The 16,775-nt window shown below is 43.3% G+C and overlaps 1 protein-coding gene and 1 long non-coding RNA gene across 2 annotated transcripts in view; one reads left to right on the top strand and one right to left on the bottom strand.

The window, feature by feature from the left end:
- LOC308581034 (H-2 class II histocompatibility antigen, E-S beta chain-like) overlaps positions 1 to 16,263 on the bottom strand; it is a 39,357-nt gene extending 23,094 nt beyond the window's left edge. Inside the window, exon 1 of the mRNA XM_081183473.1 lies at positions 16,002 to 16,263. Coding sequence (XP_081039599.1) covers positions 16,002 to 16,248 — 247 coding nt within the window. The 5' untranslated portion in view covers positions 16,249 to 16,263. The remainder of the gene's footprint in view (positions 1 to 16,001) is intronic.
- The window catches only part of LOC308581299, a 61,621-nt gene that overhangs the window by 23,715 nt on the left and 21,131 nt on the right, over positions 1 to 16,775 (top strand). The gene's annotated exons all lie outside the window — the stretch shown is intronic.

Below are 16,775 nucleotides of genomic sequence, written 5' to 3'. Positions count from 1 at the left end.
CCATATAACTTCATTTCAACATTTTTCTAACATTCATTATTTTTACAATATTTCTGTAGATAGTCTTTAAACTTTTTCCAATCTTCTTCCACCGACTCCTCTCCCTGGTCTCGGATCCTGCCAGTCATTTCTGCCAGTTCCATGTAGTCCATCAACTTCATCTGCCATTCTTCCCGGGTGGGTAGATCTTGTGTCTTCCAGTACTTCGCAATGAGTATTCTTGCTGCTGTTGTGGCGTACATAAAAAACGGTCTATCCTTCTTCCGGGGTGGCGCCATCGGTAATGGCGGACTCCCTCTGATCTGGAGGGACCAGCTCCACGGGAAATGGGTCTTTTCCGCTACAGTGAAGCGGGGACCCATTCAAAAATCACAGGCGGATGAAGCCTGTGACCATGGGACTCGGCGGGCACCTTTAGCGCCCCCCCAATCCCCAAAGGAACCCACTAATGGGCTCCGGAGCGAAGAGGGGGAAGTGGCGCGGTGCTGAGAGTCAACTGCTTCTTCCGTGGAGTGAAGCCGCACAGCCATTGCCGGAGAGCGCTGCCTTTTTCCTGGGACAATTTGGCTTTTAAAACAATCACCCGTGAGTACTTAAATTTCAGACAATTGGACTTTAAATAAGGATTTGTGAGCTGAAAGGAAAATTGGACTTAAAAGTTTATTTTAATTTGGCACTGAAACGGGAAGGTCTAAACAGGAAGTCAGCCTTCCGTTTCTTTGTAGATAGATTAAAGCAAAGACATGGCAAACTAGAGTTCTGAAAATCGCTTGTTGAACCCCCTTCGGAAGCAGGAGGGGGGATTTTTTTTTCGGACTGTTTAAACCTGCAGAAGTGAGTGTAAAGCAAAATAACTTTCCACCGTCTTGATCCTGGAGCGGGGTGTCAGGACTGACGTTTTTTGAAGCTCATTGACCAGAGACAAACGTTTTTGACAGATAGCTAAAAGAAGAGAAACATAGTGACTCCATTGTTCCCCTTCGCATTTTAAAGGAACAAATATTGACAAAATATCAGAAAAGGGAAACTTTGTTGTTAGATCTGTCTTTAAAAGAAAAGAACAAACAGAAGTTCTTCCCCTAGAGGGAGCCTGTGAAACTGTAACCAATTCTGAATCTGGGAGCTTGCAGCTGTCACAGATTACGATCGTGGGAATAGACTTCTGACCTTGCAGGACAATGTATTCAGAAGCTATGTTGTGTGCTTTCTGTAAAACAAGTGCCCTACTGGAACAGCTACATGAGAAGACAGATTTTATGACTGATGCGATCAGAAATTTTGGACAGGCAGTGGGAAATTATATAGAGCCCACCCAGGAATCAGATCAGGAGTGTGCCCTGACAGAACAGATGAGGGAAGAGGATGTTTTTGAATCTTGGGCGCCAGAGAGGGAGGAGCTGTGGCCCAGCAGGAACATGAATTCTTGGATTTGACAAATGAACTAGGAAAAAGCCAGATTTGGAAAGATAAAGTTTGGTTTGGTTTGGAAATGGGGGGTTGGATAGACCCCCCTATGCAGGGAGGTTTGGACTTTTCAAGTCTGGCAATGGGCCGTGAGATGTTTGGGGTTGTGGGGGCTCTTAATTTTGGAGGGATTTTGAAACATGTTCTTAAATACCACATGGAGCTTAGTCTGGACTATGGAAAAGGGGCTGATTTGTTGAGATGGGTCAAAAGCATTGTCAAGCTGGAGTTCCCAAGAGTGAAGGGAGCAGGAGATAAAGGAAAATACAGCTATAAATATGAAGAAGAGCTGCGGAAGGGACATGGAAGTGACTTAAGGGCCTCGGACATAAGATTGCCAGGTTAATGCGCTAGATTGATGAGATAGAAAGGACTGACAAAACCCGGGACCAGGAGGAAGAGACGCTGGATGAAGAGTGGATTGTGTTTTTTTGTTATTTTTTTTAATTAGGATTGTTTTGTAAAATTGATGAATGTTAGGAAAATGTTGGAACGAAATTATTTGGCTTTAGTAAAAATGTTTAAAGATTTATGTAAGAATATTATGGTTATGAGAAATTGGTAAAAATAAGATTTAAGTTTTAAGCTTTAAGGTTTTTATAGTAAGATAAGATTAAAATAGATTAAGGTAAAGTAATGACAGAATATTATGAAATATGGAAAGGATTTGCTGCGACAATTAATAACCAGGATACAAAAAAAGGGAGGAGGAGGAGGTCAAAGAAAGAAGGTTAAGGATTTGAGAATATTGGATTTGTTTCTAAATGTTTGTGGTATATTTTTGTTTTTTGAGCGTGTTGTGATATTTTTCGATTTCGATTTCTATTAATCTGTATTGTTTGACTGTGGCTTGTTTTTTCTTTGTTTTTTCTTTCTCTTTTTCTTCTTTGTTTTCTTTTGTAATTCAAAAATTTTCAATAAATATCATTTTTTTAAAAAAAAGTTCTATCCTTCTTTGGCACCAATTGGCCGACCATGCCCAGGAGAAAGGCCTCTGGTTTCTTCAAGAAGGTATATTTAAATACCTTTTTCATTTCATTATAAATCATCTCCCAGAATGTCTTAATCCTTGGGCATGTCCACCAAAGGTGAAAGAATGTGCCTTCAGTCTCATTACATTTCCAACATTTATTTTCAGGCAAATGGTAATTTTTTGCAAGCTTGACTGGTGTCATGTACCACCTATGAATCATTTTCATTAAGTTTTCTCTTAGGGCATTACGTGCCGTAAATTTCATACCTGTGGTCCATAACTGTTCCCAGTCAGCCATCATTATATTATGTCCAACATCTTGTGCCCATTTAATCATAGCTAATTTCACCGTTTCATCCTGAGTGTTCCATTTCAACAGCAGGTTATACATTTTTGACAAATTCTTAATTTTGGAATCTAGCAATTCTGTTTCCAATTTTGATTTTTCCACCTGGAAACCAACTTTTTTGTCCAAATTATATGCCTCCATTATTTGATAATAATGGAGCCAATCTCACACTTTATTTTTCAGTTTTTCAAAGCTCTGCAATTTTAGTCTGTCTCCCTCTTGTTCCAGAATTTCCCAATATTTCGGCCATTTGGCCTCCATATTGAGTATTTTCTGTGCCTTCGCTTCCATTGGTGACAACCATCTTGGGGTTTTCTTTTCTAGCAAATCTTTATATCTTATCCATACATTAAACAATGCTTTTCTGACAATATGATTTTTAAATGCTTTATGTGCTTTTACCTTATCGTACCACAAATATGCATGCCAACCAAATACATTATTAAAACCTTCTGGGTCCAACACATCAGTGTTTTCAAGTAGCAGCCATTCTCTCAGCCAACAAAAAGCAGCTGATTCATAATAGAGTTTTAGGTCTGGCAGGGCAAATCCACCTCTTTCTTTAGCATCAGTTAATATCTTAAATTTTATTCGAGGCTTCTTGCCCTGCCAAACAAATCTGGAAATATCTTTCTGCCACTTCTTGAAACAATCCATCTTATCCAAAATTTGTAATAGATAGGTAGCCGTGTTGGTCTGCTATAGTCAAAATAAAAAAATTCCTTCCAGTAGCACCTTGAAGACCAACTAAGTTAGTTCTTGGTATGAGCTTTCGTGTGCATGCACACTTCTTCAGATAAGAAGTGTGCATGCACACGAAAGCTCATACCAAGAACTAACTTAGTTGGTCTTCAAGGTGCTACTGGAAGGAATTTTTTTATTTTGAAAATTTGTAATGTTTGAAACAAGAACAAGATCCTTGGCAGCACATTCATTTTTATCACAGCAATTCGGCCTAACAATGATAACTTCATAGAATCATAGAATCATAGAGTTGGAAGAGACCACAAGGGCCATCGAGTCCAACCCCCTGCCAAGCAGGAAACACCATCAGAGCACTCCTGACATATGGTTGTCAAGCCTCTGCTTAAAGACCTCCAAAGTAGGAGACTCCACCACACTCCTTGGCAGCAAATTCCACTGTCGAACAGCTCTTACTGTCAGGTAGTTCTTCCTAATGTTTAGGTGGAATCTTCTTTCTTGTAGTTTGGATCCATTGCTCCGTGTCCGCTTCTCTGGAGCAGCAGAAAACAACCTTTCTCCCTCCTCTATGTGACATCCTTTTATATATTTGAACATGGCTATCATATCACCCCTTAACCTCCTCTTCTCCAGGCTACACATGCCCAGCTCCCTTAGCCGTTCCTCATAAGGCATCGTTTCCAGGCCTTTGACCATTTTGGTTGCCCTCCTCTGGACATGTTCCAGTTTGTCAGTGTCCTTCTTGAATTGTGGTGCCCAGAACTGGACACAGTACTCCAGGTGAGGTCTGACCAGAGCAGACTACAGTGGCACTATTACTTCCCTTGATCTAGATGCTATACTCCTATTGATGCAGCCCAGAATTGCATTGGCTTTTTTAGCTGCCGCGTCACACTGTTGGCTCATGTCAAGTTTGTGGTCAACCAAGACTCCTAGATCCTTTTCACATGTACTGCTCTCAAGCCAGGAGTCCCCCATCTTGTATTTGTGCCTCTCATTTTTTTTGCCCAAGTGCAATACTTTACATTTCTCCCTTTTAAAATTCATCTTGTTTGTTTTTGCCCAGTTCTCTAATCTGTCAAGGTCGTTTTGAAGTGTGATCCTGTCCTCTGGGGTGTTAGCCACCCCTCCCAGTTTGGTGTCATCTGCAAATTTGATCAGGATGCCCTTGAGTCCATCATCCAAGTCGTTGATAAAGATGTTGAATAAGACCGGTCCCAAGACAGAACCCTGTGGCACCCCACTAGTCACTCTTCTCCAGGATGAAGAGGAACCATTGATGAGCACCCTTTGGGTTCGGTCAGCCAGCCAGTTACAAATCCACTGAGTGGTAGCATAGTCAAGACCGCATTTTACCAGCTTCTTTACAAGAATATCATGGGGCACCTTGTCAAATGCCTTGCTGAAATCAAGGTAGGCTACATCCACTGTGTTCCCTTCATCTACCAGGCTTGTAATTCTGTCAAAAAATGAGATCAGGTTAGTCTGACATGACTTATTTTTCAGAAATCCATGCTGACTATTGGTGATCACAGCATTCCTTTCTAGGTGCTCACAGACTGTTTGCTTAATGATCTGCTCCAGAATCTTCCCTGGTATTGATGTCAGACTGACTGGGCGGTAATTATTTGGGTCCTCTCTTTTCCCCTTTTTGAAAATAGGGACAACATTTGCCCTCCTCCAGTCTGCCGGGACTTCGCCTGCTCTCCAGGAATTCTCAAAGATGACTGCCAGTGGTTCTGAGATCACATCTGCCAGTTCTTTTAATACTCTTGGATGCAGTTCATCTGGCCCTGGAGACTTGAATACATCTAAACTAGCCAAAGTTTAAACTTCAAATTTGACCATATTTCTAAGTCCTTTTTCACTTCAATCCAACATTTTTCATAATTATCCTTAAATAGATTTACATTTTTAGCAGTCATATTAACCCCTAAATATTTCACTTTCTTAACCAATGTTAGTCCTGTCTCTTCCTGAAATTTCTCTCTCTCATTTACAGTTAATTTTTTCTCTAAAACCTTAGTTTTCATTTTATTCAGCTTAAAACCTGCTACTTGCCCAAATTCTTGAATCAGTTCCAATACCCTTTTAGTACTAGATTCTGGCTCCTGTAAGGTCAATACTAAATCATCAGCAACTGCTTTCAATTTATACTGTTTAACTCCCACTTGTATACCTTTGACCTCTTGGTCCTTTCTTATCATGTTTAACAACACCTCAAGGACCGCCCCTTTCTCCATTTTCGTACCCCACAGCGGAAGGAAGAAATGTTGGGGGTGGGAGAGAGACCAGGAAAAGGGTGAGGGGCCGAGAAGGGTGGGAGACAACCCGGTTTCACTTTCGCTTTCCCTGCCAGAGCGCAGGAAGAGACGCCTGTCTACGCCGGAGCCTATTTCAGCACCCAGAGGACCCCAAGGGGGGGCGGGGGGCTGGGAGATGGGACCTGCCGCGAGGTGCAGGGGGGAGGAGTTGAGGTTCCCCTGAGCAGGGAGGCATTTCCCCCAGTTTTGCTGCTGGTTTCATGGAGGCAACCCAAGGGGGGCGGGGAGGGGCAGCTGCCCCCCCAAATCAATAAACAAAATACTTAGCAAACGGAGGTTCTGCCCCTCCTAACAAAAGGCCTACCCCTCCAAAAAAAAACAACACAAAAAAACACAAACCCTTGCTACACCCAGTTTTAATTTAATTTTTATACCCCACCTATCTGGCTGCGTTTCCCCAGTCACTCTGGGCGGCTTCCAATAAAGATTAAAAATACAATAAAACATCAATCATTAAAAACTTCCCTAAACAGGGCTGCCTTCAGATGTCTTCTAACGGTCAGATAGTTGTTTATCTCTTTGACATCTGATGGGAGGGTGTTCCACAGGGTGGGTGCCACTACCCAAAAGGCCCATCGCCAGAAGGCCCTCAGCACTGAATCTCAGTGTCCGGGCAGAGCGATTGGGATGGAGTCGCTCCTTCAGGTATACTGGGCCGAGGCAGTTTAGGGCTTTAAAGGTCAACACCAACACTTTGAATTGTGCTCGGAAACGTACTGGGAGCCAATGCAGATCTCTCAGAACCGGTGTTATGTGGTCCTGGCGGCCACTCCCAGTCACCAGACTGGCTGCCGCATTCTGGATTAATTGTAGTTTCCGGGTCACCTTCAAAGGTAGCCACACATAGAGCGAGTTGCAGTAGTCCAAGCAGGACATAACTAGAGCATGCACCCCTCTGGTGAGGCAGTCTGTGGGCAGATAGGGTCTCAGCCTGCATACCAGATGGAGCTGGTAGACAGCTGCCCTGGACACAGAATTAACCTGTGCCTCCATGGACAGCTGTGAGTCCAAAATGACTCCGAGGATGTGCACCTGGTCCCCCACATCTGCCCACCTCCTGTCCCGCAATAACTGTACTTCTGTCTTGTCTGGATTCAACCTCAATCAGCCACCATCTATCCTTCAGCCACCTCCAGGCACTCACGCAGGACCTTCGCTGCCTTCACTGGTTCCGATTTGAAAGAGAGGTAGAGCTGGGTGTCATCTGCATACTGATGAACACTCAGCCCAAACCCCCTGATGATCTCTCCCGGCGGCTTCATATAGATGTTGAAAAGCATGGAGGAGAGGACGGAACCCTGAGGCACCCCACAACTGAGAGCCAAGGGTTCAGACACTCATTTCCCAACACCACTTTCTGAACATGGCTCAGGAGAAAGGAGCGGAACCACTGTATAACAGTGCCCCCAGCTCCCAGCCCCTCTAGACGGTCCAGAAGGATGTTATGGTCGATGGTGTCAAAAGCCGCTGAGAGATCCAGCAGAACTAGGAAACAGCTTTTACCTTTGTCCCTAGCCCACCAGAGATCATTGACCAGCGCAACCAAGGCAGTTTCAGCCCCATGATGTGGCCTGAATCTCGACTGGAAGGGATCCAAATGGTCTGCATCCTCCAGGCGTGCTTGGAGTTGTTTGGCAACCACCCGCTCAATCACCTTGCCCAAGAATGGAAGATTTGAGACTGGACGATAGTTGGCCATATTGGCCAGGTCTAAATATTTTTTTTAAGAAGCGGTTTAATGACCACCTCTTTCAGCGGGTCTGGGAAGGCTCCCTCACAGAAGGAAGCCTTCACCACCCCGTAGAGCCCATCGCCCAGCCCTTCCCAGCTCACTTGTATTAGCCAGGATGGGCAAGAATCAAGGAGACAGGTGGTTGGCTTCACTTGTCCAAGCAGCCTGTCCACATCCTCGGAAGTAACAGATTGGAATTGATTCCATGCAACTCAACTAGACAGGACTCTAGCACTCTCCCTCCCCGGCCTTGCTCCCACGGTGGAGTCTACCTCCTTCCGAATCTGAGCGACTATTATCTGCAAAAAAACTTTGCAAAATCATTGCAGGAGATCTTGGGGACTTTACCAGGCCCTGATGGCAAAGGTGGTTCCATTAAATTGCTAACCACCTGAAATAGTTTCCTGCTACTATTTTCTGCAGATGCAATAGAGGCGGTGAAGAAAGTCCGCTTCACCATCACTATCGCCACTTGGCAAGCTCAACGTTGAGCTCTAACCTGTGTCTGGTCCGATTCAAAATGAGTTTTCTGCCACCGGCGCTCTAGCCTTCTAAGCGGTTGTTTCATCGTTCTCAGCTCTGGTGAAAACCATGGGGCTGTCTGGGCTCCATGCAATCGGAGAGGGCGCTTCGGAGCCAGACAGTCAATAGCCCTGGTTAACTCTGCATATGGCAGGTCACCTGAAAGGCCATCAACATGGGATAAAACATTCCCTACCACTCTCTGGAAGCCATTTGGATCCATTAAGTAATGGGGGCGGAAAATCTGAATTGGTCCCACCTCCCTGCAGAGGGGAAGGGTCGCGGAGAAGTCCAGTTGCACCAGGAAGTGATCTGACCATGGCACTTCTTTAGTTTCGCTTTTACTTAGTGTCAGATCACCCACATCCATAGAGGTAAACACCAGGTCTAAGGCATGTCCATGACCATGAGTTAGGCCAGACTTATTCAGTGACAGCCCCATGGAGGCCATGCTTTCCACACAGTCCAGAGCGGCCCCTTGTAAGGTTGTGTTGGCGTGGATGTTAAAATCCCCTAGGACAACCAAACTACCGTATTTTTCGCTCTATAAGACGCATCAGACCACAAGACGCAACTAGTTTCTGGAGGAGGAAAACAAAAAAAATATTTTGAATCTCAGAAGCCAGAACAGCAAGAGGGATGGCTGCACAGTGAAAGCTTTAGGTTACAGACTCTGCTAACCCAGAAATAGTACCTCGGGTTAAGAACTTTGCTTCAGGACTTCCAGAGGCGGCGCCAATGGCAATGGCGGTCTCTCTCTAACCTGGAGGGAGAAGCTCTGCTGAAACTGGGTCTTACCGCTACGGCGCAGCGGGGACCCTCTCAAAAACCGCAGGCGGGAGAAGCCTGCGGCCGTGGGACTCGGCAGGCGCCAGAAGCGCCCCCCCCAATTGGCAAAGGGACCCCGTGAGGGGCTCCGGAGCGGAACGGGGGTGGCGCAGCGCTGAGAGTCGATCGCTACTTCCATGGAGTGAAGCCGCGCAGCTGTTGCCAGAGAGCGCTGACCTTTTTTCCTCTGACAATTCGGCTGTCAAACAACAACCCGTGAGTAGGTCAAGCATTAAGACCGAAAATCTGAGGGAAATTAAGTTAAATTTGAAACTGAAGCGGGAAGGTGCAAAGAGGAAGTCCACCTTCCGGTTTGTAAAAAGATCAAAGCAAAGAACGTCCAAGCCAAATACCGGGCGAGGAGCGTTAAATAAGACTCATTAGACGTCAATTTAAGGAACTCCCTCCCTGAACTGAAAGAAAGGGAGGGAAGAAGGGACAGTACTTCTGGTGCCTATTTTAAAACATAAGAGAGAAAGGAGAGACACAAGACCACCACAGACTGTCTAGATTTAATCCTTGGGAACAGACTGCCTAGACTGAAATAGACTGGCTACATTGAGAACAGCACTCTTCATGAACAATGTAACTAGTTGATGGTTAACTCTGCAAATTGAAATTGTTAAAACTGCTATTTCTCCTGCTGAAGGGGGCTTTTGAAAATTTAGTAAGACATTTTGTTGCAGCATTACTGACTGTTACTGTGTCCCCCTAGAGGCTTACTGAAAACGTTACAACTGGCTGGGGAATTTTCCATCTAGAATTAGCTTGGGAAAGTCCCATAGCAAGGCTGTGGGAGTGACCTTGACTGCCAGATAAAGTGTCATGGATGAAAAGTCAACAAAACCGGAGGAAAGGACAACAAGATCAGGCAAGTTTAGACACCAGCAGACCAGCACAACACTGCATCAATGCAGGGCATCCGCATCTGGCCCTCCTGTACCACAAGGGGAAGACCCAGTGCAAGCTGGGTCAAAAGGGATGACAGAAGAAGGTTTCACCTCTGTTTTAAGTAAGATCTATGAAACTTTGGATAAACTAAGTAAACAAGTTGCTGAGGCAACAAACAAAATTGACCAAAATACTACAAGTATTAAAGATTTGAGCCAGAAAGTGAATTCAAATACAGATTCAATCGAAAAACTATTGCAACAGTCAGCATCAAATCAAAAGATGGCCCAGGAAGCAAAAGAAAAAGCAGTGGCTGTAGAAGAAAAGATAATACTGATAAGCAAACAGCTGGGGGACCATCAGGTATGGCTTGGGGCCCACCAGGAACTTCTGTCTATGATTGAATTGAAGGAGAAACAGACCAACTTGAGGGTCAGGGCGGTGCCTGAACTTGAGAAAGATAGTTTGAGAGACTTTTTGACACAGGAATTTGCAGATTTTTGGAAATTGGACGACAAGCAAGACTTCAAAATAACAAACGCTTTTAGACTTGGAAGAGGAGGGAGAAAGAATAGGGTGAGAGACTGTTTGATTACCCTTCGATCTAAAGAGGAGCGAGATAAAATACTAAGCCTGCATTACCAGAATACCTTGATAATACACGAGTCAAAAGTAGAAATATTCAAGGACATTCCGAAACATCTTTTGGATCTTAGGTCCAATTACGGAGACTTGGTGACTTTGCTGAGAGGAAACAGAACTATCTTTAGGTGGGAATTCCCTCAAGGCCTATCTTTTAGCTTTAAAGGTAAGAAGTTTAAAATAAGATCAGTGGAGGAGAAAGAAAAATTTATGAGAGACCACGAAGAAGACCTGCAAAAAGGTGTGGGAGAAGAGCCAGGAGCCTTACCACCAGGAATAACAGACAAAGTACTACCACTTTTGGGAGTGGACAAGACAAAGAAAGTGATACCACCGTCAGAAGAAGAGGAATTACTGGGAGCAGTTGGAGGAGAGTAAGTTTAATTACATCATGTCTCTGCAACTATTAAGCTGGAATATTCACAGATTTAATTCCCCGGAGAAAAGGAAAAAAGTCTTTCACATACTTAAAAAGGAACAATTGGACTTAATTTGTTTACAGGAAACACATGTGACAAGGCTACACAGGAAAATATTGATTAACAAGAGGTTGGGCCAAGAATTTATTTCATCGGACAAAGTTAAAAAGTGAGGAGTGGTCATCTATGCAAAAGAGAGCCTGTCACCGAAATTTGTTTTTAAAGATGATCAAGGAAGATTCATTGCAATTGAAATTCAAACACAAGGAGAAAAATTCCTGATAGTAGGTATATACGTACCGAATGAGGGGAAATCTACATTCTACAAGAAGTTGCATGAGACTCTATTGGACTATATGGACTACAATATTGTTTTGATGGGAGATATGAATGGGGTGGTATCTACAAATATGGACAAGTCGCAGAGACAGGTAGTTACTAAAGATGGTAGACTACCAAAAAACTTTTTTTGAACTGACTGACAACATGGACTTGATTGACATTTGGAGGACTAGGAATCCCTTGGGTAGAGAGGGAACCTTCTTTTCTGAAGCCCAAAAGACACGGACAAGAATTGACCAAATCTGGATAACTAGAGGACTGGCACCCAAGATCAGGAAGGTAGAGATCTGCCCTAAGACATGCTCCAACCATAATGCCGTGAAAATGGAGATGAGACTAACACCAACTGGTTCCTTCAGATGGAGGATGAATGACACCCTGTTTAGAGATCAAGAAGTGACCAAGAAGGCCCAAAAAACCTTGAAAGACTACTTTGAGATAAATTTAAATACTACTGTGCAAAAAAGAGTAATTTGGGATGCAAGTAAAGCAGTTATGAGGGGGTTTCTGATCCAACAGAATTCACTAAAGAAGTGAGCTCAAAACGTGAAAAAAGAATTTTTTTTGGATAAAATAAAAGAGGGCGAGAAAAAACTGAGATTGAAACCCAACTCACAATAGATTCTGAGAGAAATAAAGTTATATCAAGTGCAATATATGAAGATGATGAATCAGGAAATTGAATGGAAAATTAAACAACTGAGACAAAGGACTTTTGAATCAGCAAATAAATGTAGGAAACTGCTAGCTTGGCAGATGAAGAAAAGACAAAAACTCAATACTATCACCAACTTGGAAGTGGAAGGAAAAAACATTCAGAACCCAGTGGAAATTAGAAAATGCTTTCAGAGGTACTTTAAACAACTATATACACAAGGGCCTCAGAAAGAGTTTGACATAGACCAGTTTTTGAAAACAAATGGATTACAAAAAACTTCGCAAGAAAATAAGATAATGCTGAACTATAAAATTACAGAACAGGAGGTGGAAGGTGCCATTCAGAATATGCAGTTGGGAAAATCTCCAGGGCCGGACGGCCTAACCTCAAAATACTATAGAACTTTGAAGGACTGGATAACTCAACCATTAAAGGAGGTTTGCAATGAAATTTTGGAGGGGGGGGGAAGCGCCAGAGTCGTGGAAAGAAGCATATATTACACTCATACTGAAAATTGAGTCTGAAAAGACACAACTTAAGAACTACCGACCCATATCCCTGTTAAATGTGGATTATAAAATTTTTGCTGATATTTTGGCCAAGAGGTTAAAAAAGTATTAAAGGAAGAGATACACCAGGACCAAGCTGGCTTTCTTCCAGGCAGACATTTGTCTGATAATACGAGGAATATAATTAACATTTTGGAGAAGTTGCAAGAGGACATCAATACTAAAGCAGTTTTAATTTTTGTGGATGCCGAGAAAGCCTTTGACAATATTTCTTGGAGTTTTATGAAGAAAAATCTTCAGGGGATGGGGGTCGGTCAAGGGTTTGAAAACGGTATAGGTGCAATTTATTCAGAACAAAAGGCTAAATTAATAGTTAATAACGTGGTAACAGAGGAATTTAAGATAGAGAAAGGGACACGACAAGGTTGCCCAATTTCCCCATTACCTTTTTATTTCCGTCCTGGAGGTTTTGTTAAACATGATAAGAAGGGACCACCTGATTAAAGGTATAATGGTCGGAGCAAAACAATATAAATCGAAAGCTTTTGCAGCTGACTTAGTACTGACATTACAGGAGCCAGAATCTAGCACTAAAAGAGTATTAGAATTGATCCAGGAGTTTGGTCATGTGGCAGGATTTAAGTTGAATAAGTTAAAAACCAAAGTTCTTGAGAAAAATTTAACAATGACTGAACGAGAGAGGTTTCAGAATGAGACAGGTTTAACAGTGGTCAAGAAGGTGAAATATTTGGGGATTAATATGACAGCTAAAAACGGGAACTTATTTAAGGACAATTATGAAAAATGTTGGTCGGACGTCAAAAAGGACTTAGAAATATGGTCAAACTTGAAGCTTTCCTTGCTGGTCCGAATAGCTGTTATTAAGATGAATGTATTGCCAAGAATGTTGTTTTTGTTTCAATCGCTACAAATTATGGATAAAATCGACTGTTTCAAGAAGTGGCAGAGAGACATTTCCAAATTTGTCTGGCAGGGCAAGAAACCCAGAATAAAATTTAAAATACTAACTGATGCAAAAGAAAGAGGGGGATTTGCCCTGCCAGATCTTAAACTCTATTATGAATCAGCAGCTTTCTGCTGGTTGAAGGACTGGCTGCTTCTTGAGAACACAGACATTTTGGATTTAGAAGGTTTCAACAATGTTTTTGGGTGGCATGCATATTTATGGTACGACAAGGTTAAAGCACATAAGGCATTTAAAAACCATATTGTCACGAAAGCACTGTTCAATGTCTGGATACGATATAAAGACTTACTTGAAAATAAAACCCCAAGGTGGTTGTCACCAATGGAGGCAAAAGCTCAAAAAAGGCTCAATATGGAGGCCAAGTGGCCAAAATATTGGGAGATTCAAGAGCAAGAAGGAGACAAATTGAAATTGCAGAGTTTTGAGAAATTAAAAGATAGAGTGCGAGATTGGCTTCACTATTACCAAATAAGAGAGGTATATAATTTAGATTAAAAAATTGGCTTCCAGGTGGAAAAATCAAAGTTGGAAACAGAATTGCTAGATCCCAATACTAAGATACTTTCAAGAATGTACAACTTGCTGTTAAAATGGAATACTCAGGATGAAACGGTCAAATCTGCTATGATTAAATGGGCACAGGATGTTGGACATAACATTATGTTTGCTGACTGGGAACAGTTGTGGACCACAGGTATGAAATTTACGGCATGTAATGCCCTAAGAGAGAATATTATGAAAATGATATACAGGTGGTACATGACACCAGTCAAGCTTGCAAAAATCTATCATTTGCCCGATAATAAATGTTGGAAATGTAAAGAAACTGAAGGCACATTCTTTCACCTTTGGTGGACGTGCCCAAGGATTAAGGCTTTCTGGGAGATGATCTATAATGAAATGAAAAAGGTATTTAAATATACCTTCCTGAAGAAACCAGAGGCCTTTCTCCTGGGCACAGTCGGCCAATTGGTGCCAAAGAAGGACAGAACTTTCTTTATGTATGCAACAACAGCAGCAAGACTACTCATCGCGAAGTATTGGAAGACACAGGAGCTACCCACATTGGAAGAATGGCAGATGAAAGTGATGGACTACATGGAATTGGCAGAAATGACTGGCAGAATTTGTGACCAGGGAGAAGAGTCGGTGGCGGAAGACTGGAAGAAATTTAAAGACTGCCTGCAGAAGCACTGTACAATTAAGGAATGTTAAAACGATGTCTGATGGAAAATAAGTAGTATTGGTAAAAAGATTTTTAAGAAAATGTAAATAAGGATTGATAACTGGAAAATTGATATTTATAATAGGTTAATATCTGGAGTGAGGATAAATGCTAGAGGGTAAGGATTTGCTGAATTTAATATTTGAACTGGAATACAAAATGGGAGGTGTGAGGAGGTCAAGAAACTAGTGAATGAAGCATAAGATATGAAAATACTAATCTATTTTCTGTTTTTATTTTTGCTTTTTCTTTCCTTTCTTTCTCTCCTTCCCTTCTTTTGTTAATTGTTTTTTATTGTGTATTTTGTGTGTGTTTTGTTTTTCTATTTTTTCATTTTTGTATTTTTTTATGTTGAAATTTTGAAACTTTTTATTGTTTGTGAAAATTTAATAAACATTATTTGAAGAAGAAAAAAAGAACTTTGCTTCAGGATGATGAGAACAGGAACAGAAACCATGTTCCAGCGGCACGGTGGCAGCTGGAGGCCTCATTAGCTAAAGTGGTACTTCAGGTTAAGAACAGTTTCAGGTTAAGAATGAACCTCCAGAACGAATTAAGTTCTTAACCCGAGGTACCACTGTAATAATGAGGAGGAAGTTTTTGAGAAGCCGGTGAAGAAGCGTTCAGGGCCAGATTCAGCTGTGCTCCCTCCCCACCCAAAAACCCCCTAGGGCTGCCTGCCATCAGCTCTGCTGCAGGAAGACTATTTAATGTGTCAGTACTGTGGTTTTATTAAAATTCAGTTGAATTTTATTTGTAAGCTGCTATGGTAGGATTTTATTCCAGAAAAGTGGGATATAATTAATAGCAATAAATAAATGTGCTTTCTTTCCCAATCCAAGAAGCCTGAGCTGCTCTTTTTCAGTGGGGAGAGTATTTCCCATTTTCCTCCTGCCCCTTTGCCCCCCACCCCCAGTGTGCTAGAAGAAGCAAAGATCACCAGCGTTGAATCGATGATTCTTCAACATCAACTTCCTCTGACTGGTCATGTTGTTTGGATGCCTGATTATCGTCTTCCAAAGCAAGTACTCCATTCCAAACTTAAAAGCGGAAAGCTTAATGCTGGTGGTCAACAAAAGAGATTTAAAGACTGTCTCAAGGCAAATCTTTAAAAATGTAGTATAAACATCGGCAACTGAGAAACACTGGCCTGCCAGCGCTCCAACTAGAGAACAGCCTCTACCAAAGGTGTCATGGGCTTTGAAGACGCTGGAACTCAGGAGGAAAGGGAGATCAACTCCCGCCCTGAAACCAATGTCCCCACTGTGGAAGGACGTGGGGATCCAGAATTGGCCTCCACAGTCACTTACGGACTCCCTGTTAAGATCATGGAAGACCATCCAGGAGTGATCCTCAAAGGAGCCCTACTGCTGGGGGTCCCGCTAAGCGGAGTTTCCCCTTCCTTCTCCCCCCATTGCAGAATCTTGGCTCACCTGGAGGCGCCTCCACGCCCAGCCCCTCCGAAGCGGAGACCACCAGCGCCCCCATCCCCAGCAGGAGCCCCCCAAAGGCCAAAGGCGCAGCGCCGGAGCCCCCCATCCTTCTCTCTTCTTCGCCCCCCGAAGACTCCCAAATGGGGCTTTCTCCGCTCAGCTCCGGGGGAAACTCCTGCAGGCCCCGCCCACTCCACCTCCCCGCCCCGCGAGCGTCCAATCCGCCTCCGAGCCCAGGCAGCGTCATCGGTCGCCAGGCAGGGAACTCCTGCAAAGAGCATTCTCAAGGGCTCTCTCTGCTCTCGAAAGACCTGCAAGCTCCTCTTTGCCTTTTCTGCTTCTTCTGATCTCTCCATTGTTGTTGCGTCGCGTGTGAATCAAGAACTTCCCGGAAGCCCCCCGGAAAACCTGAGGGGGGGGGGCGAGATATAAAGCTTAAGAGGAATCTGTCAGTTCCATCCCAAACTTTACTCTGGCAGCAAAAAGGGAAATTTCAGTCTCAGGCTTCAAAACAGGGAGATGCGCTTTTCTTCTTCTGCGTTTTAAACCACTAAAGCTTCGTTCCTTCATGTATCCGGAAAGTGTAAGGAAGTTAACTGCTTGTCATCACAGGCTCATAAGGGCCATGTCCCCCCAGGGGAAACCAGAAAGCCCCCCCCCCTTTGATTTCAAGGGGGGAAGAACTGTCTGCTGAGGGAGGGGGCTGCTCCCCCCTTCGCCCCCCAGCCTGCATCCTAAGGAGACCTGACAGCCCCCCAATAAGGAGACCCCCCT

This window comes from Podarcis bocagei (genome assembly GCF_964188305.1).
Source record: "Podarcis bocagei genome assembly, chromosome: 2".
Taxonomy (NCBI): Eukaryota; Metazoa; Chordata; class Lepidosauria; order Squamata; family Lacertidae; genus Podarcis; species Podarcis bocagei.
This window is presented reverse-complemented; position numbering and strand designations above follow the sequence as displayed.